General features: G+C 38.6%; 1 protein-coding gene across 1 annotated transcript in view; it reads left to right on the top strand.

Annotated features, from left to right (window-relative positions):
* The window catches only part of FRY (FRY microtubule binding protein), a 259,681-nt gene extending 244,358 nt beyond the window's left edge, over nt 1-15,323 (top strand). Inside the window, exons 59-61 of the mRNA XM_044913570.1 lie at nt 3,017-3,127; nt 13,651-13,853; nt 14,452-15,323. Of these exons, the coding sequence (XP_044769505.1) occupies nt 3,017-3,127; nt 13,651-13,853; nt 14,452-14,710 (573 nt within the window). The 3' untranslated portion in view covers nt 14,711-15,323. The remainder of the gene's footprint in view (nt 1-3,016; nt 3,128-13,650; nt 13,854-14,451) is intronic.
* Nucleotides 15,324-21,322: the final 5,999 nt, after the last annotated feature.

The raw sequence follows: 21,322 nt of genomic DNA, 5'->3' as shown, positions 1-21,322 counted from the left end.
ATAGGATATGAGTAACAGGTGAGGCAAGAAGAGACCCTCGGAGGTTAGGAGAAGGTGTTGGGGGGGTTGGTAGTGGTGGGGCTTTATGTTTGAAGATACTAATAAATAATTTGATAGTTTTATTTTGTGTGTGTAGTGTACCACATATAAAGTATAATACATTAAACTGATAATAACCCAGAGATTTATTTTAGAAAGAACTTTAAAATAAGTGATTTTCCTATTAAGGATTAGAAACTAAGTTAGATATGTCTTTAAATATTTTGAAAATCCAGAACCAGATATATTGATCCATAATTAGGAATGGCCAAATTGATTTTTTTTTAATATTCTGTCAGACTCTGATCATCTTTCCAACACACCCACACTTTCCTTAAAGCCAAGTCTATGGTTAGGATATGATGACACCAAAAAATGGAAGCCATAATTGAACATGGCTCAGTTACAAATTTATATTATTCTAAACTATCCACCAGTTCTAGATTACTTTTAGAAATTGAGAACAAAATTATTACAAATGAAATACAAGAAAATTACTTGTCAAATCTCACACTTGTTTGGGAGTATACAGACTAGGTTTACTCCTTTGAAATGACTATATCTCGCAGTCCTATAAAATATTCTTAACGAGGAAGGCAATCTGACTAAATGAAAAGCCACTTAGATTGTTAATTATATGTTAATTGGATTGTCATAGTTTAGCAGATAGGAAGTCAAACAGATTAAAGACTCTGCCTTAACTAACGGGTAGCAAAAGTATAATTTGTTGGGGCTCCAGTTCTTTCAGATTACTCAGTTGGTCTCCTCACCGTTTTACTCCATTCACATATTATTCACAGTTAAACACTAAAACCTTCAAGCAATAAAAGTTTTGACTTCTGGTCTCCAAGACTGACAAAACCTAAACCAACTAATCAGAGAGTCTAAACGATTACCAATTATTTTTCAGTGATATGTTTCCCATTCAAGCTTCTTTTTAACTGGACCGCTGTGCATGTTGAATGGGTACAAGATGTGCAACCATTGATCGAGTTTGGGCAAGCAATGCTAATACTGCTGACGGTTCTGCTCTTGGAAGAGGGCCATGCTTTCCGTTGCATGCATTACACTGACCCTGTACTTTCTTTCCTTTCCTTTGTTTCCTGTGCCATGCTTGCTGTGTAGCAAATGGAATCTCTTGCAGTAAGTTAACTTTCTTTCATACTCTTTGTCCATTTTAGGCATGGACCCATAACAAATCTTATTTTTACGGTTACTATTCTAGCTCTTAGCATGTTTTCCCCTTTGCGTTTCATTTTATTTTATTTGGTAGACTGAGACGTGCAGTGAATTAGTAGCATTCTGGGCTGCTTTCGTCCCATAGTAGAAACTTAAGTTGCTATGAACTCTCATACTATCAGTGGGATATCTTGAGTAATAACCAGCACTATAACAAAGGTCGGAGTTTTCATAGCTAGGTTTCACCTTAAATTTGTGAAGGTAACATTATGTTTTTAAAAATACTTTTTTATTTATCCGCAAGTCTCTGGCAGTTATCTTTTACATCAGATTTTAAAAGATTTCCATAAAGAAAGGTTTAAATGATCAAAAAACAAAATGCTTGACTAAAACAACCAAAGATCCAGTTTGGGTTAACTAATGAGTGTAGCTACTTCTTTAAACTTGTGTTTGGTATCAGCATTGAGAGATCAAATCAGTCTAAATCTAGAATTGTTATTTTCCCCCCAGGAGCCAGGGAAAGGACAAGACAAAAGAAAACTTCATTGAGCATAGCCTTAGCACGGACTTTTGTAACTTTTAACAATTAGGATCAAAATTCTATTAGCACTATTAATTGGATAGTCTTCCTAAAGCCTAAATTTAAATTCTTGTCATTTCTCTCCCTAAACTGATTTGGGGGAGCAATTTTAAGAGACCTCAGAAGCTCTCAATTCTGAGCTGAGTTCTTTATAGTCCATTAGCAAAAGAAAGGCCCTATTTATCCTTACTTAACCACATTTGAACACTGAACAGTGACATGTTTCGTTGACGCCACATATTTAACCCACTTTCCCTGGTGACTGCTGAGCCATGAAATTGTATCTCGTGAAGGCTGCTCTTTTCTTCCACAGAATTGCCATCCACCACCTAGGAGCTAACTCATTCTTAGAGTAAAACGGGCAAAGTGTAGAGCCCATTACAAGCAGATACAGCTCAAAGAGTAGTATGATCGTTGGTGTTGGAATTACTCAAGATTTATTTTTCCCTCATAGTAGACCTAAGCCATATAATGAAAACATTTTAAATTCCAGAGGTAGCTATAGGGCTCAAGGGCCATTTTGTATGACTCCTTTTTAATGTTCTTTCCACACAAAGTTTTGAATGTTCCCTTAATTTCTCTTTTCTCCTAGCACTTGTAGCCCCTTTTTAACTCTGTAATTCCACAAATATTTACTAAGCACTGAGTAGAAGCATTGTCACTAAAACTGATACAACACCTTAGAGGATCATATGACTGACTGTTGTGTTTACACAGACTTTGAGATGAGTGTCTGCACTCTAAAAGGCAGCCAAAATTGTCACATGGAGTAACCCCCCCAGTTGCTGAATTTACAAATTTAACACCTAGGATGACTTAAATGTTTTGCCTTTCAAATATACTTTTCATAATTGTTTTTGCTTTTTAAAACAATTTTAGCTTATAAAAATTAAGACAACTGCAATTAAGATGACCACAGCTATAATTTGTAGGGATTTAATTGGCAAACATAATGAAAATCCGGTGATTCACTGAGTCCCTTTATGGCAACTCCTCCTAATTAGTCATCTTCCAGGAGCTATTCTATCTTGTATTGTGAATTTCTCACTGATATTTATTGGCTGCATTTTGTTGTTCTGTTTCATCTGGAATAATAACAGCTAGTTCTGTTTCCTTGATGTAAAAAAAAAAAAAAATGTTTTTCTCCACCGAGATTTCTCTTGTTATACAAGAATGATCCTTAATAACTGTTTCTTCCCATGCACACTCTCTCTTTAGCAATTGGAACTGTGCCAGAGGTTATATAAGCTGCACTTCCAGCTGCTGCTGCTTTTTCAGTCCTACTGTAAGCTCATCGGCCAGGTGCACGAAGTCAGCTCCACGCCAGAGGTGAGCCGCACACCTCCCGATGCCAAGTCTTACCATGAAAATCATTCTTTTCCTTTTGGTCTCTCCCCCCAGCCCTTTTATAACTGTCCAAGTGATTTTATTCCCACATAACTGATTTGCTCAAACACAAGACTTAAATATGTGTTGTCTTTCCTTCCGCTCTCGTTTGGCAGTGCCAGGACTAGGGCAAAGCAAGTGACTAGCTGAGGCACAAAATTTAAGGACAACCCTGAGTGAGTGCCTCACCTGCTGCTATGCCGAGAGGCCTCACTTGGCCCACTCTGATCCTGACCCTGGTTCTGGACATCCTTCTTTGAAAAAATTCCTGTGTTATGGTTTTTCTTCTTTATATTTACTTTTTCATACTTGCCCTAACATTCAGATAAGAAGTAAATACCTACATGACGTTTGATTCTCTTCAGTTGCGCTGTCCTGCTTAGCATTAGGATGCTTTAATATTTTTAAAAGTAACAAACATACTACTTCCAAGAGAGCCAAAATTTTCCTAGAAGTGAAGAAATATTACTGCAACAAAGTAAGTGAAATAATGGTGATGTACACTGGATATGGTGGAAGCGCAAAGGTCAAGCATCTAATTCAGCTGGAGGTGAGGAGGTTGAAATAGGAAAGCTTTCTGGGGGAAATCACACCTGAGCTGATTCTTAAAGAAGGAGATGGAGTTAGAAGAAGTGAGGGCTAAGGAGAAATGTTCCATTAAGCAGCTGCAGCATGAGCATAAAGTGGTAAAAAAGAGAAGGGAACTACAGGGGCGCCTGGGTGGCTCAGTTGGTCAAGTGTCTGTCTTCAGCTCAGGCCATGATCCCAGGGTCCTGGGATCGAGCCCTGTGTCCGGCTCCCTGCTCAGTGGGGAGTCTGCTTCTCCCACTCTCAAATAAATAAATAAAAATCTTCTTAAAAAAGGAAGCAAAAGGAACTTATTTTTTTTAAACATTTTATTTATTTTAGAGAGAAAGCACGAGCAGGGGTAGAGGGAGGGGGAGAGAAGCAGACTCCCTCCTGAGCACGGGGTTTCATCCCAGGACCCGGAGATCATGACCTGAACTGAAACCAAGAGTCAAAGACTTAACCAAATGAGCCACCCAGGCGCCCCAAGTACAAGCAATTTAGTATTGCTAGAATATGAAATGCAAACCAAAAAGGAAGAATCAGGCACAAGAGATAGGTAAGGGTTAGATGACGGAAGATACTGTGCCTGGGAATGTTTTAGATTTTTATGGCAGGGAAGGGTGAATTTGATGACACATAGGCTGGAGACAGGAGACTAGTCACTAGGTTGTTGAAATAGCTCAGACAAGGATGAGGGTTTCGACCAGGACAGAAGGGCTAGGTATGGAGAGAGGACAGAAAATGAAAGAAAGACTTAGCACAAAAGGCCAATGAAACTGATTAGGGGTCAGGATGAGGAATGAAGGAGAAGAAAAAGTCGAGGGCAATGCTGAGGTTCCATCTTCGATGAACCAGGTGACCCGTGGTAGCACAGCTGACGCAGGGATAAAGGAGGACTGAGGCCACTATACATCCACGCGTGTTGGTCAGGGACTATATCGGCCTACTAGACCATGCCCAGGTTTAATGACGTCTTGCAAGCAGTTCAATGGGAGGATCTGAGGTCAGAGGAGAGATGTGGACTAAAGGTGCAGATGTGCTGGTCGTCCGTGAACAGCCCATCCTACCAAGAGCAGTGGGGTGAGGACGGAGCCCAAGAAACCTCACATCGGAGGAGGGTAGAGGAGGAAACACACATGACAGCCTTGTTACCATATTTATCACTTAGTTTGATAAAAGGAAAATGACTGAATAGTTTTTAAGTATACTTTTAAATGCCAATTTCAAGGGAGGGGTATGAAGATCTCTTCACAAACCAGGCTTCCTCCACAGAATTACAAATTATTAAAGAGAACACAGTTAATGCAAGTTATAGGACATGTTGTCAAGATGAAGTTTGCTATTCTAGCAAATATTAACAGGAACCTTAGACTCCATCTCTGCTCAAAAAATAACGCACATTAAATGTAACTCATGTCATTTCCCATATTTAAGAGCAATTCAGGTTTCACTTTAGAGTAATAAAATTATGTATTCTTATCATGTATATATATTATGCATAATTATTTCAATCTAATAAATTTAAAGTGAATTTCTCCTTAATTATTTTAAATCTAGGGAAGTCTTAAATGGCTATACACACATACACATAGTATATAAAACATCCCTAGCTTTGAAATAATTAAGATACTGACTTTCAAACTTAAAAATTATATATATAAAATACTCTAATATTCTTTTTAATTAAAGTATACTTGACATACAGTATTATGTCAATATTAGTTTTAGGCATACAACTTAGTGATTTGACATTTATATACATTAGGGAATGCTACCCCAACAAATGTAGCTTCCCTATGTCCCCAAAATTATTACAATATTATTTACTCTATATGCTGTACTTTTCATCCCTGTGACTTTATAACTGGAACTTTGTACCTCTTAATCCCCTTCACATCTTTCACCCATCCCCCAACTCCCCTCCCCTCTGGCAACCACAAGTTGGTTCTCTATATTTGAACCTGTTTGTTTTCTTTTTTAGATTCCACATATAAGTGAAATCATACAGTATTTGTCTTTTTCCATCTGACTCACTTAACTTAGCATAATACCTTCTAGGTCCATCCATGTTGTCACAAAGGCAAGATCTCATTCTTTTTATGGCTGTGCAGTTATCCATTGTGTGTGTGTGTGTGTGTGTGCGCGTGCACATCTTTATCCATTCATCTATCAATGGACACTTGGGCTGCTTCCATATCTTGGCTATTGTAAATAATCCTGCAGTAAACAAAGGGGTGCATTTATCTCTTCAAATTAGGGCTTTTGTTTCCTTTGGATAAAATACTGAGTAGTGGAATTACTGGATCATAGGGTAGTTCTATTTTTAGTTTTTTGAGGAACTTCCATACTGTTTTTCAGTGGTGAACCAATTTATCATCCCTCCAAACAGTGCACAAGGGCTTCCTTTCTCCACATGCTTCCCAACACTTGGTCTTATATTTTTGATATTAGCCATTCTGACTGCTGTGAGGTGATATAGTTCATTGTGGTTTCAATTTGCATTTTCCCTGATGATTGGTGATGTTGAGTATCTTTTCATTGGACTGTTGGCCATCTGTAGATCTTCTTTGGAAAAAAGTCTATTCAGGTCCTCTGCCCATTTTTTTCATCAGATAGTATGAGTCTTTACATATTTTGGAGATTAACCCTTTATCAGATACATCATTTACAAATATCTTCTCTCATTTAATAGGTTGCTTTTTCATTTTTTTATGGTTTCTTTGATGTGCAAAAACTTTAGTTTCATGTAGTCCCAATTGTTTATTTCAGCTTTTTTTGCCCTTGCCTGAAGAGACCTATCCAAAAAAATATTGGCAAGACCAATGCCCAAGTGTTTACTGCCTATGTTTTCTTTTAGGAGTTTTATGGTTTCAGGTCTTACGTGTAAATCTTTAATTCATTTTATTTTTGTACATGACATAAGAAAGTGGTCTAATTTTGCGAACACTTTTTAGTGAAAAGATTTTTTTTCTTCTCCATCATATATTTGTGCCTTGTCAATTAATTGTGTACGTATGGGTTTATTTATAGGTCCTCTGTTCTGTTCCAAGCATCTATGTATCTTTTTGTTCCAGTACCATATGTTTTTGATTACTATTACTATTACTATTGTAGTATAGTTTGAACTCTGGGAGTTCAAAGCTAGAGAACAACAAACCTCTAGCTTTGTTGTTCTCTCTCACAATTGCTTTGGCTATTGGGGCTCTTCTGTTGTTCCACACAAATGTTGGGATTATTTGTTCCAGTTCTATGAAAAATGCCTGTGGTATTTTGACAGGAATTGCACCGAAGCTATAGATTGCTTTGGGTAGTATTGACATTTTTAAAATATTATTTCTTCCAATTCATGAGTGTGGTATAACTTTCCATTTGTTTGTGTCCTCTTCAGTTTCTTTCATCAATGTTTTATAGTTACCAGAGTGTAGATCTTTTACCTCCTTACATTTATTCCTAGGTATTCCATTCTTTTCGATGGAATTGTAAATAGGATTGTTTTCTTAATTTCTCCTATCGTTATTAGTGTACAGAAATATACGGATTTCTGTATATTAATTTTGTATCCTGCAACTTTACTGAATTCATTTATCAGTTCTAATAGTTTTTTGGTGGAGTCTTTAGAGTTTTCTATGTATAGTATCATGTCATCTGCAAATAGTGACAGTTTAGTGTCTTCCTTAACAATATGGATGCCTTTTCTTCTTGTCTGACTTCTGTGACTAGGACTTCTAGTTCTATGTTGAATAAAAGTGGCAAGAGTGGCCATCCTTGGCTTGGGTTCCTGATCTTAGAGGAAAAGCTTTGAGCTTTTCCCTGTTGAGTATGATATTAGCTACAGGTATGTCATATGTGACCTCTATTATGTTAATGTATGTTCCCTCTATACCCACTTTATTGAGTTTTTTAATGAATGGATGCTGAATTTTGTCAAATGCTTTTTTTTAATCTATTGAGATTAATCATAATTTTTATCTTTCATCTTGTTAATATGGCTTATCACATTGATTTGTAGATCTTGAACCATCCCTACATCCCTGAAATAAATCCCTTGGTCATGGTAAATGATCCTTTTAATATATTATTGAACTCTGCTAATGTTTTGTTGACAATTTTTACATTTATATGAATCAGGAATATTGGCCTTTAATCTTTTGTCTGTACTGTGCTTGTCTGATTTTGATATCTGGATAATACTGGCCTTGTACAATGAATTTGGAAGCATTCTTTCTGCTTCAATTTTTGGAATACTTTGAGAAGGATAGGTATTAAATATTTTTCCATGTTTGGTAGAAGTCACCCATGAAGCCATCTGGTCCTGGATTTTTTGTTGGGAGTTTTTGGATTACTTATTCAATTTCATTACTAGTAATAGGTCTATTCAGATTTTCTATTCCTGATTCAGTCTTGAAGACTATTTCTAGGAATTTATCCATTTCTTCTACGTTGTCCAATTTGTTGGTGTATAACTTTTCATAATAGTCTATTAGAGTCCTTTGTATTTCTGTGCTGTCAGTTGTAACAGCTCTTTCACTTTTGATTTTATTCATTCAAGTCCTCTCTTTTTTTCATGATGAGTCTGGCTAAAGGTTAATCAGTTTTTCTTTTTTTATTGTGTATTTTATTTTTTTTTGTTTCAAGTTTTTAAAAATTCTAGTTAACATATAGTGTAATATTGGTTTCAGGAGGAGAATTTAGTGATTCATCACTTACATATAACACCCAGGGCTCTCATCACAAGTGCCCTCCTTAATACCCATCACCCATTTAGCCCCCCCCAACCCATCTCCCCTCCATCAACCCTCAGTTTGTTCTCTATACTTAAGAGTCTCTTATAGTTTCCCTCCCTCTTTTTTCTTTCTCCCTTACCCTATGTTCATATGTTTTGTTTCTTAAATCCCATATGAGTGAAATCATAAAGTATTTGTCTTTCTCTGACTGACTTATTTTGCTTAACATAATACACATGAAAAGATGCTCAGTATCATTCATCATCAGGGAAATACAAATCAAAACCATGATGAGAGTGGTGCCTGGGTGGCTCAGTCACCTAGATACCTAGATATTAGTGTATCTAATAGGAGCATCTGACTCTTGGTTTCGGCTCAGGTCATGATCTTAGAGTCGTGAGATCAAGCCCAGTGTCAGGCTCCATGCTCAGTGGGGAATTTGCTTGAGATTCTCTCCCTCTGCCCCTCCCCGCCCCACTCATGCTCACTCTCTCCCTCTCTCTAAAATAAATAAATCTTAAAAAAAAAAAAACATACCATGATGAGATACCACCTCACACTAGTCAGAATGGCTAAAATTAACAACACAAGAAACAACAGGTGTTGGCAAAGATGTGGAGAAAGGGGAACATTCATATTGTTGGTGGGAATGCAAACTGGTATAGCCACTCTGGAAAACAGTGTGAAGGTTCCTTAAAAAGTTAAAGCTAGAACTATCCTGTGACCCAGCAATTATACTACTAGGTATTTACCGAAAGGATATAAAAATACTAAATCAAAGGGTCACATGAACCCTGATGTTTATAGCAGCATTATCAACAATAGCCAAATTATGAGAGCCCAAGTGTCCATCAGCTGATGAATGGATAAAAAAGATGTGGTGTATATATATATAATATATATATATATATATATATATATATTATATATATATATATAATGGAATATTACTCAGCCATAAAAAAAGAATGAAATCTTGCCATTTGCAACAACATGGCTGGAGCTAGACGGTATTATGCTAAGTTTTTATCTTTTCTAATAAGTCACTCTTAGCTTCATTGAGGTTTCTATTTTTTTATATTCCATTTCATTTATTTCTACTCTAATCTTATTATTATTTCCTTCTTTCTACTAACTGTGCTTTGTTCTTCTTTTTCTAGTTCCTTTAGATGTAAGGTTAGATTAAGATTTTTCTTGTTTCTTGAGGTAGGCCTGTATCAGAAACTTTCTCTTAGAAATGCTATTGCTAAGTCCCGTAGATTTTGAACCATGTGTTTCCATATTCATTTGTTTCAAGGTATTTTTTTTATTTTCTCTTCATTTCTTCCTTGATCCATTGGTTTAATAGCATATTCTTTGTCTCTTGTTAGTCTTCGTTTCAAAGTCTATTTTGTCTGGTATAAGTATTTCCATCCCAGCTTTTCTTTTTTTTTTCCATTTCCATTTGCATGGAATATCTTTTCTGTTCCTTCACCTTCAGTCTGTGTCTTTAGATCGAGTCTCCTGTAGGCAGCATATAGATGGGTCTTGTTTTTCTTTTTATCCATTCATTTATCTTATGTGTTTTGATTGGAGCATTTAGTCCATTTACATTCAAAGTAATTAATAATAGGTATGTCCTTATAGCAGTTTGTTGTTTTCTGGTTATTTTTGTAGTTCTTCTCTTTCTTTCCTTTTTTTTTTTTTTTGATGACTTTTCAGTGATATGCTTGGCTTTCCATTTTTTGTGTATCTAATATGTTTTTGGCTTGTGGTTACTATAAGATTCATATATAACATTCTATGTATATGTATATAGCAGTATGTTTTAAGTTGGTCACTTAAGTTCAAACACATTCTAAAAGCAGTACATTTTTAATTCTACCCCATTTTATGTATATGACATCATATTTTAGATCTCTTTATTTTGTGTATCACCTAATTGCGGTAGATATAATTGACTTTACTATTTTTTCTTTTAGTCATCTTTCTAGCTTTCTAGGTGATTGATCTACTACTACCTTTGGTATATGTTTACCAGTGAAATTTTTTCCTTTCATAATGTCTTCTAGTTATGGACTCTTCCTTGCTTAAAGAAGTCTCTTTAACATTTCTTGTAAGACTGGTTTAGTGGTGATAAACTAACTTTTGTTTTCCTGGGAAACTCTCTCTCCTTCAATTCTGAATGATAAGCTTCCTAAGTAGGGTATTCTTGGTTGTAGACTTTCTTCCTTTCATCAGCACTTTGCAGGCCAAAAGGGAGTGGCATGATATATTCAGTGTTTCTTCTAAGAACTCAGCTTATAGCCTTATGAGGCTTCCCTCCTGTGTAACTAATTGCTTTCCTATTGCTGCTTTTAAGATTCTCTCTTTAATTTTTGACATTTTAAGTATTATGTGACCTCCCTTGGGTTCATCTTGTTAGAGGCTCTCTGTATTTCCTGGATGTCTCATTCTCCAGGTTAGGGAAGTTGTCTGCTATTCTGTCTTTAAGTAAATTCTCTGCCCCTTTCTCTCTCTCTTCTACTTCTGACCCCTATAAATGTTAGTAAAACTGATGTTGTCTAAAGGTCCCTTATCCTCGTTTTTTAAAATTCAGTTTTCTTTTTGCTGTTCAGCTTGGGTGCTGTCCATTACTCGGTCTTCCAGATCACTGACCCCCCATTCTTCTGCATCTCTAATTACTTTTAATTCCCTCTATTGTATTTGTCATTTCAGTTTTTGTATTCTCCAACTCTGACTGTTTATATTTTTTCTTTGTTGAAATCCTCACAAGTTCATCTACTCAATTTTTTTTAAGATTTTATTTATTTATTAGAGAGCGAGCGAGAGAGAAACAGCATGAGAGAGGAGAGGGTCAGAGGGAGAAGCAGGCTCCCCACTGAGCCAGGAGCCCGATGTGGGACTCGATCCCAGGACCCCGGGATCACGACCTGAGCCAAAGGCAGTCGCTTAACCAACTGAGCCACCCAGGTGCCCAAGTCTAGTGAATATCTTTAGGACCATTACTTTGAACTCTTATCTGTTTTGTTTAGTACTTTTTCTGAGGTTTTATCTTTTTTCATTTGGAACATATTCCCCTCTTCCCTCTACCTCTGTTTCAGTGTAGTATGTCTTGAAAGTAGTGGCCTTATGTAAAAGGTGTCCCTGTGGAGCCCTGCAGTGCATTCCCCTGGTCACCAGAACCATGCATTCCAGGGGTGTGCCTTCTGTGACCGGGCCATGACTGCTTCAGGCATGTCGGTGAGCAGGGCTGACCCCAGCTAGGCTGGCTGAGTCACCTGGCTGCAGCTGCTGCAGGCTGCCTGCCCCCTGTAGCAGGAGGAATACCTGCCAGAGCAGGGCAAGCAGTGCTAGCAAAGTAGATGGAGAATTTCAGAACTGGCTTCCACCAGCATCAGGCCAGCCAGACTTAAGGAGAGGAAGAAAAATGTTGCCTACCAACACTTCTATTCCCAGAGAAAGCTCCTACAGATCCCTGCCTATCTGACACATGCCCTAAAATTAGTCCATGAATCTTCATATATAACCCAAGTGCTCTTCATACTACTGACTCTGTAATGAGTCTTGGAGTGACTGATATAATATGCTGGCCCTTTAAAAGCAGAGTCTCAGTTTACTATAGTCCTCCCACTCTTCTGGAGCCTCAGTGATTTTCAAAGCCAGATGTTATAGGCACTCATCTTCCCCATGCTGATCCCCAAGACAGGGGGTGCCTGATGTGGGGCTTGATCCTCTCACTCAGGAAAGACCTCTGCACACCCTCTGTGATATCCCTTCTCCTTATGGATCGTCACACCCTGGGTTTGGTTCTCTGCCCCTCCTACCCTTATCAATGTGGCTTTTCTTTATATCTTTAGCTGTGGAAGAACTGTTCTGCGAGTCCTAAGGTTGTTTTCAGAGGGAGTTGCATTATATGTAGTTGTAGCCTCATTGTGTCCGTGGGAGGAGGTGAGCTCAGGATCCTCCTACTCTACCATCTTCCCAAGCTCCTCCTCTAATACCTTACTTAAAAGGATTACCTCAGTAAATTTTAAACCTAGTATTGGAGTAGGTAGTTGTATTTAATAGTAATCTGTGTGAAGACAAATAATTCTGGAGGGCTTTGGTTCTAGACATGGTCCAGTGAGCTAGCTGGGAATGAGGAAAGATGAAGATGTTGGGTAAATCAACTTTCCAAAATAAAAGACAGCACCAACTTACCTTACAAAGGAAAACAAATCTTTAAATGCACATCAACTTTTTGAAAATGCTCTTGAGATCAAATCGCAAAACAGTTGACTTCCATTATATATCTGGGGGGCACTAAAAAGTGACATAGGTTCTCTCTTTATGATTTATCTTTTGGTACCAGTAATTTTGAGATAAAATACCTCTTACCTCTGTAAAATGAATACTAATATTATCTTGAGATTTTTCCTTTTCCTTAAATTATATCTTTCATCTTTTCCCATGGCATACAAATGAGAAAAAGTTATTTTTCAAACAAGATCCATGTTCATGATTATGCTTATTAAGCATTTATGTGCCAAAGTGTACTAAGCATTTTATATACATCATCTCATCTTTAAAGTTACCTGTGAGGTAGGTAATGTCTTCAGTCTCACAGAAGAGAAAACTGAAGCACATAAAAGTCTATTTACTGGGTGCCTGAGTGGCTCAGTCGTTAAGCGTCTGCCTTCGGCTCAGGTCATGATCCCAGGGTCCTGGAATCGAGTCCCACATCGGGCTCCCTGCTCGGCGGGAAGCCTGCTTCTCCCTCTCCCACTCCCCCTGCTTGTGTTCCTGCTCTCGCTCTCTCTCTCTCTGTCAAATAAATAAATAAAATCTTTAAAAAAAAAAGTCTATTTACTTGACTATGGTCCCACAATACAGTGCAGAATTGGCATTTGAACCCAGCTCTACCCAAGTCTGTTGTCTTATGCATTTTAACTCTGGATATACCCTTCTACTTAAATAGAAAACAGTTTAAAGGAAATGTTAACCTTTCATCTAAGGAGAGTATCCCAGTAGTTGATACAGAAATTTATGCAATGTATATGACCCCCTACACATGCCAGGTAGTAGTTTTATTTGTTCAATTTTAGTTTACCAAGATATTAAGCTTATGCTTAACCAGACCAATGAAAATTTTCTCTCTTGGGGATGCAAAATCTAGCCTGCAACTAAATATGGTAAAAAATTTTTTAACAGCTGCTAAATATGTCCAGGGAACTGAGTGACTTAAAGAAAAACCTGAAGGAGGCCACTGCGGCCATTGCAGCTGACCCTCTCTATATAGAGGGTGCCTGGTCTGAGCCAACCTTCACATCCACTGAAGCGGCCATCCAGTCCATGCTGGAGTGCCTGAAGAACAATGAACTTGGCAAGGCTTTACGGCAAATCAGGGAATGCAGGTAACTCTACTATTTCTTTTAGAAACGGTGAAAAGAAATGCATGCCTAATAGTTAATCACTACAGAAGGGACATCTAGATATTTTATACACATCCTTCTCAGATCTTTACCATTACCATGCCAGCTATATCAGATTTCAGAACTTACATGTTTAAAATATAGGTGTTACTTCTGGTCTTTTGTCATACCTGTAATGTTGAAACAGTTCAAATTATGTTGGGGTATACTTTGAAAACTATTATTTGGATGTATCCTTTTCCCCTTATATTTTCATAGTATAGTCACATTCATTGGAACCAGAATGCATAGCAAATACATGTTTTATGATTATCAAATTGTGTTCTGATATTTAGAAGCTTTAGATATTTTCATCAGAATCAGTAACATTCCACCATCAGTTATGGTGATGTTTGTAAAACTCCAAATATACTAAAAGCCACTGCATTGTATGCTTCAGATGGTTGAATTGTATAGTAGTATGTGAGCTATATCTCAAAGCCAGGTTATTTAAAAGTAATATGCTTATACTTCAGAGGCTCATAACCTCTCAACTTTGTAACCAATAGTGCCTCTAATCTATGCTGTTTTTTGACTGCAGAAGTCTGTGGCCCAATGACATCTTTGGAAGCAGTTCTGATGATGAGGTCCAGACACTACTGAATATTTACTTCCGTCATCAAACTCTGGGACAAACGGGTACTTACGCATTGGTGGGGTCTAACCAGAGCCTGACCGAAATCTGCACCAAGCTGATGGAGCTGAACATGGAGATCCGGGACATGATTCGCAGGGCCCAGAGTTACCGGGTCCTCACTACTTTTCTTCCAGACTCCAGTGTTTCTGGCACTAGTCTCTGACAGGAGCCTCCCATCCCCCATGGGTTCCAAGCTGGGGGTGCTGTCATGCTGGGGTGACGTCATTCAGTGTCTTTTCAGCCTTCAGAAGGCTTGGTCAGACTGTTCTCCCTCTTGTTACCTGTAGGACTTTTTCTAAACAGGATGACAGAACTTCCAACGTGTAGCAATACTATCAGAACCAAGGTAGCATAGAACATTCTGGAACAGACTCCATCTGCTATGCTGTGTGGCACAAAGGTGTTATTTTACTGAGCAGATACAACTCACTACTGAAGAAAGTGACTTCCATTGCATACCAAAGCTGACTACACTGAACAATACCTTCCTTTCTAGAAACAATTTTAGATTGGCAAAAGTGCAATGTTTTCTTCACTAAAAAAATATTTTATATTCTAAAACTTGTACATTCTTTTATTTTTCCTTTTCTTTTTTCTTTTTTCTTTTTTCTTTTTTTGGTGGGCTGAGGAAGGGGCAGGCAGAATGAAGCTGGCCACTGAAAACTGTAAGACGGTCAAAAGCTGACAGCCTGTTTATGTGAAAAGGGAATTGTAAATGGACAATTTAATATACACTGTAATTTGAATACAATTACTGTATCTAAAAGGAGCTGCTATGAAGTACCTTTCTCATGTTGCTAGGCTACTGTTTCTGAAAGCCCTGAATCTCTGCAGGAGTCTGTGATTAGGACCCTAGCACCAAATATGGTCCAGATAGACCTTTTTGTAAGGGTCTTGGCTGCTTTTTACTAGAAGGTTGCTTATATGAGCATATTTATACTACAAAAGGATGAGTGTTAATTTTAACCAACTTTGCCATTTTGTAGAAAAAGTTAAAGAAATTCACATTATAAATTCCAAGTCTTTTCACCTGTCACGCATGCATATTTTAATATCCATCTGGATAGCCACAAGTAGAATCATAAAGATAAACTATGAGTTGTCACTTTGTTACTTAAGAAATGTCATATTTTATTTGTAATATATATGTAAAGGGCCATTCTTAAGTTTTCTCCTTCAGATTAATGCTGTCAAGTGTTAGCTGTGTGCATGTAAGCCGGTTGCACATCAGAAACATATTCAAAGTTGATCTATGTAACTTATTCACTCTGTAAATACATTTAAAGTTTTTGTGATGTAATCTTGGTTGATATTCTATTCAGAACTTCCTTTAGACTAAAAAAAAAGACAAAATACATATTGACCATGGATTTTATTTCTGGTTTAGAGATCTTTGTCTTTGGCACACATTTACAGTTTTGCATGTGGGTTGCCACATGATAACCCCAAGGGGCACCACTCATATACATTCCATAATTGGCACTCACTGGGGCTAACCAGGGACTCTATGAAGCAGGAACTGTTACCTCTTTGGAAGTGGACCCTAAATTAAGACTGTGATCTTTAACCAGCTCTCTCTAATCAACCAAAGAGCGAAATCAGAAGAGTGAGCGCTCTACTTGTCAACACCTATCATTAGATTGTCATCCTTAAAATTGTGAAACAGACTCTATAAGAAAAATTAGGAGTTTTAATTCTGTCACCATTGCTCATCTATCTCCACCCCACACGAAAAACAGGGACATGACACACACAACAATCTGTTACTGTCTTCCTACTCATATTTACCTAGACTAACAAATATAACTTACTTCTCTAACATACAAAAACTAAATCTTAAGTAGTAATTTTCTAGAAATAGCCTGTAACAGGGGAGTATGAGCCAGGATTTTTTTATGTTACCAAAGGTACAACTATTAACTAATTGTAAGAACTTTCTTGAGAGGGGGGAGGGTTCAAGATGGCAGCATAGGAAGATCCTGAACTCTCCTCCTCCAATGGACACCAAAATCTACAATTACATTCAGAGTGATTCCCATAGAAGGGGACCCAGAAACTGGATGAACAGAGCCTTTGCAAAAAAGAAAAAGCACTGAAACAGAAGAGGCAGAGACATGGTCTCGCTAAAGAACACACATTCCTGGCACAATGTTCCATGGTCAGGAGAGTTCTCAAAGTTATTAACTTTTCCCTGAAATTTAAGATCTGTATCAGGAACCCTAACCCTTACATCCTGCACAGGAGGGAGGAGTCCCCAAAACACATGACTATGAAAACCAAAAGGGAGTATGTCCAAGAAAATTATAGAACACAGGGAAAGGAAAACCCATTCTTAAAAAGGCGCATGTACAGACTCACTCAACCCAGAAACCAGTGTACAAATAACCAAAAGTGCACACACCACAAGTGAAAGAGACCCACTTAATGAATTTTGGAGTACGTGCCAGAGAGTTAGGAGACAGCTGGGGCTCTCCGTGGAGACAGAGACACTGGCAGCAGCCACTTTTTTTTTTTTTTTTCTTATGTTAATCCCCATACATCATTAGTTTTAGATGTAGTGTTCCATAATTCATTGTTTGTGCATAACACCCAGTGCTCCATGCAGAATGTGCCCTCCTCAATACCCATCACCAGGCTAACCCATCCTCCCACCCCCCTCCCCTCTAGAACCCTCAGTTTGTTTTTCAGAGTCCATCGTCTCTCATGGTTCATCTACCCCTCCGATTTCCCCCCCTTCATTCTTCCCCTCCTGCTACCTTCTTCTTCTTTTTTTTTTCCTTAACATATATTGCATTATTTGTTTCAGAGGTACAGATCTGAGATTCAACAGTCTTGCACAAGTCACAGCGCTTACCAGAGCACATACCCTCCCCAGTGTCTATCACCCAGTCACCCCATCCCTCCCACCCCCCACCACTTCAGCAACCCTCAGTTTGTTTCCTGAGATTAAGAATTCCTCATATCAGTGAGGTCATATGATACATGTCTTTCTCTGTTTGACTTATTTCGCTCAACATAATACCCTCCAGTTCCATCCACGTCGCTGCAAATGGCAAGATCTCATTCCTTTTGATGGCTGCATAATATTCCATTGTATATATATACCACGCCTTCTTTATCCATTCATCTGTCGATGGACATCTTGGCTCTTTCCGCAGTTTGGCTGTTGTGGACATTGCTGCTATAAACATCAGGGTGCACGTACCCTTTCGGATCCCTACTTTTGTATCTTTGGGGTAAATACCCAGTAGTGCAATTGCTGGATCATATGGTAGCTCTATTTTCAACTTTTTGAGGAACCTCCATACTGTTTTCCAGAGTGGTTGCACCAGCTTACATTCCCACCAACAGTGTAGGAGGGTTCCCCTTTCTCCGCATCCCCGCCAACATCTGTCGTTTCCTGACTTGTTAATTTTAGCCATTCTGACTGGTGTGAGGTGGTATCTCATTGAGGTTTTGATGTGGATTTCCCTGATGCCAAGCGATATTGAGCACTTTTTCATGTGTCTGCTGGCCATTTGGATGTCTCCTTTGGAAAAATGTCTGTTCATGTCTTCTGCCCATTTCTTGATTGGATTCTTTGTTCTTTGGGTGTTGAGTTTGATGAGTTCTTTATAGATTTTGGATACTAGCCCTTTATCTGATATGTCATTTGCAAATATCTTCTCCCATTCTGTCAGTTGTCTTTTGGTTTTGTTGACTGTTTCCTTTGCTTTGCAAAAGCTTTTTATCTTGAAGTCCCAATAGTTCATTTTTGCCCTTGCTTCCCTTGCCTTTGGCGATGTTTCTAGGAAGAAGTTGCTTTGGCTGCGGTCGAAGAGGTTGCTGCCTGTGTTCTCCTTTAGGATTTTGATGGACTCCTGTCTCACATTGAGGTCTTTCAACCATTTGGAGTCTATTTTTGTGTGGGGTGTAAGGAAATGGTCCAGTTTCATTCTTCTGCATGTGGCTATCCAATTTTCCCAACACCATTTGTTGAAGAGACTGTCTTTTGTCCATTGGACATTCTTTCCTGCTTTGTCGAAGATTAGTTGACCATAGAGTTGAGAGTCCATTTCTGGGCTCTCTATTCTGTTCCATTGATCTATGTGCCTGTTTTTGTGCCAGTACCATACCGTCTTGATGATGACAGCTTTGTAATAAAGCTTGAAGTCCGGAATTGTGATGCCGCCAGCTTTGCTTTTCTTTTTCAACATTCCTCTGGCTATTCAGGGTCTTTTCTGGTTCCATACAAATTTTAGGATTATTTGTTCCATTTCTTTGAAAAAAGTGGATGGTATTTTGATAGGGATTGCATTGAATGTGTAGATTGCTCTAGGTAGCATTGACATCTTCACAATATTTGTTCTTCCAATCCATGAGCATGGAATGTTTTTCCATTTCTTTGTGTCTTCCTCCATTTCTTTCATGAGTATTTTATAGTTTTCTGAGTACAGATCCTTTGCCTCTTTGGTTAGATTTATTCCTAGGTATCTTATGGTTTTGGGTGCAATTGTAAATGGGATCGACTCCTTAATTTCTCTTTCTTCTCTCTTGTTGTTGGTGTATAGGAATGCCACTGATTTCTGTGCATTGATTTTATGGCAGCAGCCACTTTTGTTCACTCATTCTGCCATGCTGATCCCAGCACTGGCAAGTGCCATTTTGGAATCCTCCCTCTAGACTCCTAATGGCAGGGAACATGCCCCACTGAGAGCCCTGTACAAACCTGCATCTCAGCAGGTCCTCTCAGCCAGCCACGCTAGGCACCAGCCTAATCCCATTAGCACACCTACATCAGTTGCTGCCAGATGCACAGCCAGCTTGGACGGGGGCCACTCCTGCGCAACAATACACCCACAGCAGTCTGGCACCACTGCAATAGGGGAATGCATGCAGCACACAGAGTGAACAGCCCTGGAGCACGTGAGTCTAATGGACAGGTGATTGTACTTCTGGGCCCCACAGGATCTCCTACACAAGGCCACCCCTTCAAGACCAGCAGACATAGCTGAACTACCTAATATACAGAAGCAGAGTTAGGCAAAATGAAGAGACAGAACAATGTGTTCCAAATGAAAGAAAAAGAAAAAAGGCCAAAAAAAAAAAAAAAGACATTCATAAAAAGAACTGAATGAAACAGGGATAAGCAATCTACCTGATAGAGTTCAAAGTAATGGTCAATAAAGATGCTTACTGAATTTAGGAGAATGGATAAACACAGTGAGAACTTCAACAAAGAGAAAATATACAAAGGTACTAATCAGATCTGAAGACTACAATAACAAGTGAAAAATACACTAAGGGAATAAACAGCAGATTAGATGATAGAGAACAATGGATTAGCAATCTGGAAGACATGGTGTTGGAAATCACCCAAACTGAACAGCAAAAGAAAGATTTTTTTTTTTTTTTGGAACTAGGGATAGTTTAACATACCTCTAGAATAACATCAAGCATACTAATTAATATTCATACTATAAAGGTCATATGAGGAGAAGAGAAAAAGGAGCAGAAAACTTATTTGAAGATATAACAGCTGAAAAATACCCTAAAAAAGGAAACAGACATTCAGGCCCAAGAAGCATAGAGTGTCCCAAACAAGGTAAGTCCAAAGAGCTCCACATCAAGGCACATTATAATAAAAAATGTCAAAAAATAAACATAAAAAAAATTTTAAATCAAGATATATAATCATATATATGTAATATATAAAACATATATTTTATAATATATATTATATATATATAATATATAAGGGAACCACCATAGACTATCAGCTTATTTCTCAGCAGAAACTTTGCAGGCCAGAAGTGGCAGGCATGAGATATTCAAAGTGCTAAGAGGAAAAACAAGCTTAAAAAAATGATACTCTACCCAACAAGGTTATTATTCAGAATTGAAGAGGAGATCAAGAGTTGACCAGACAAATAGAGGGACCACACAAAGAACAGCAGGAGAGACAGATACATGGTACTGATGGAAATCCCACACCTGATACCACAAAATGCAGTTGGAAGGGATAGCATTAAAGGGACCATGCTTAGATTCCCCCAACCTGAGATGCAACAAAACAAAACAAAAAAGCAGCAATTTCAAGGGTAACTAGACTATAAGTGAAAGAAACTCATTTATGACCCCTAGAGCTTCTGCCCAACAATGGGAAAACTACTGCAACTCTCTCTGGGGTCGTGGGTTTTGGCAAGCACCACTGTTTATGTTCCCCTCCACCTGATAGCAAGGGCAGAAGCAGGGGCCAAATGCTTTAGACAGTTGGCCACCTCCACAAGCCCCAGACCCCAGCCCACACCAGTTCCAGCCATCATCTCAAGATGGCCACCTGCCAGAACACACTCGTTTCAACCATCCCACCACAGCTGCCTTCGGGTGGCACACACCCTAACACCCCTGACCTTTGCCCACTACAGCTCCAGCCATCTCACCAAGGTAGCCTGGGCATGGAGCACCTCACAACATACTGACTTCTGCTCCACCCATCCCACCAGGATGCCCTGCATGCAAAGCCTCAGCACATACCCATCCAAGCTCTAGCCATCCTACCAGAGAATCTCCACTGCAAAGTGCCCCAGAACACTGGCCTGTACCTGATGAAGCTCCAGCCAGCTGGCCAAAGCTGCCAGATACATGCCATCGACACAGGGGATGTTCCTACACAAGGCTACTCCTTTAATATTGAGAGCAGTAGCTGTTTTGCCTAATTCATAGAAACAAAACGAGAAGAAGAATATGCTCCAGATGAAGGAACAATACAAAACTTCAAAACAAGAACTAAACA

The sequence above is a fragment of the Neomonachus schauinslandi genome, chromosome 3, assembly GCF_002201575.2.
Source record: "Neomonachus schauinslandi chromosome 3, ASM220157v2, whole genome shotgun sequence".
In the NCBI taxonomy this organism is placed as follows: Eukaryota; Metazoa; Chordata; class Mammalia; order Carnivora; family Phocidae; genus Neomonachus; species Neomonachus schauinslandi.
The sequence above is the reverse complement of the archived record's forward strand: the minus strand, read 5'-3'. Positions and strand labels throughout refer to the sequence as shown.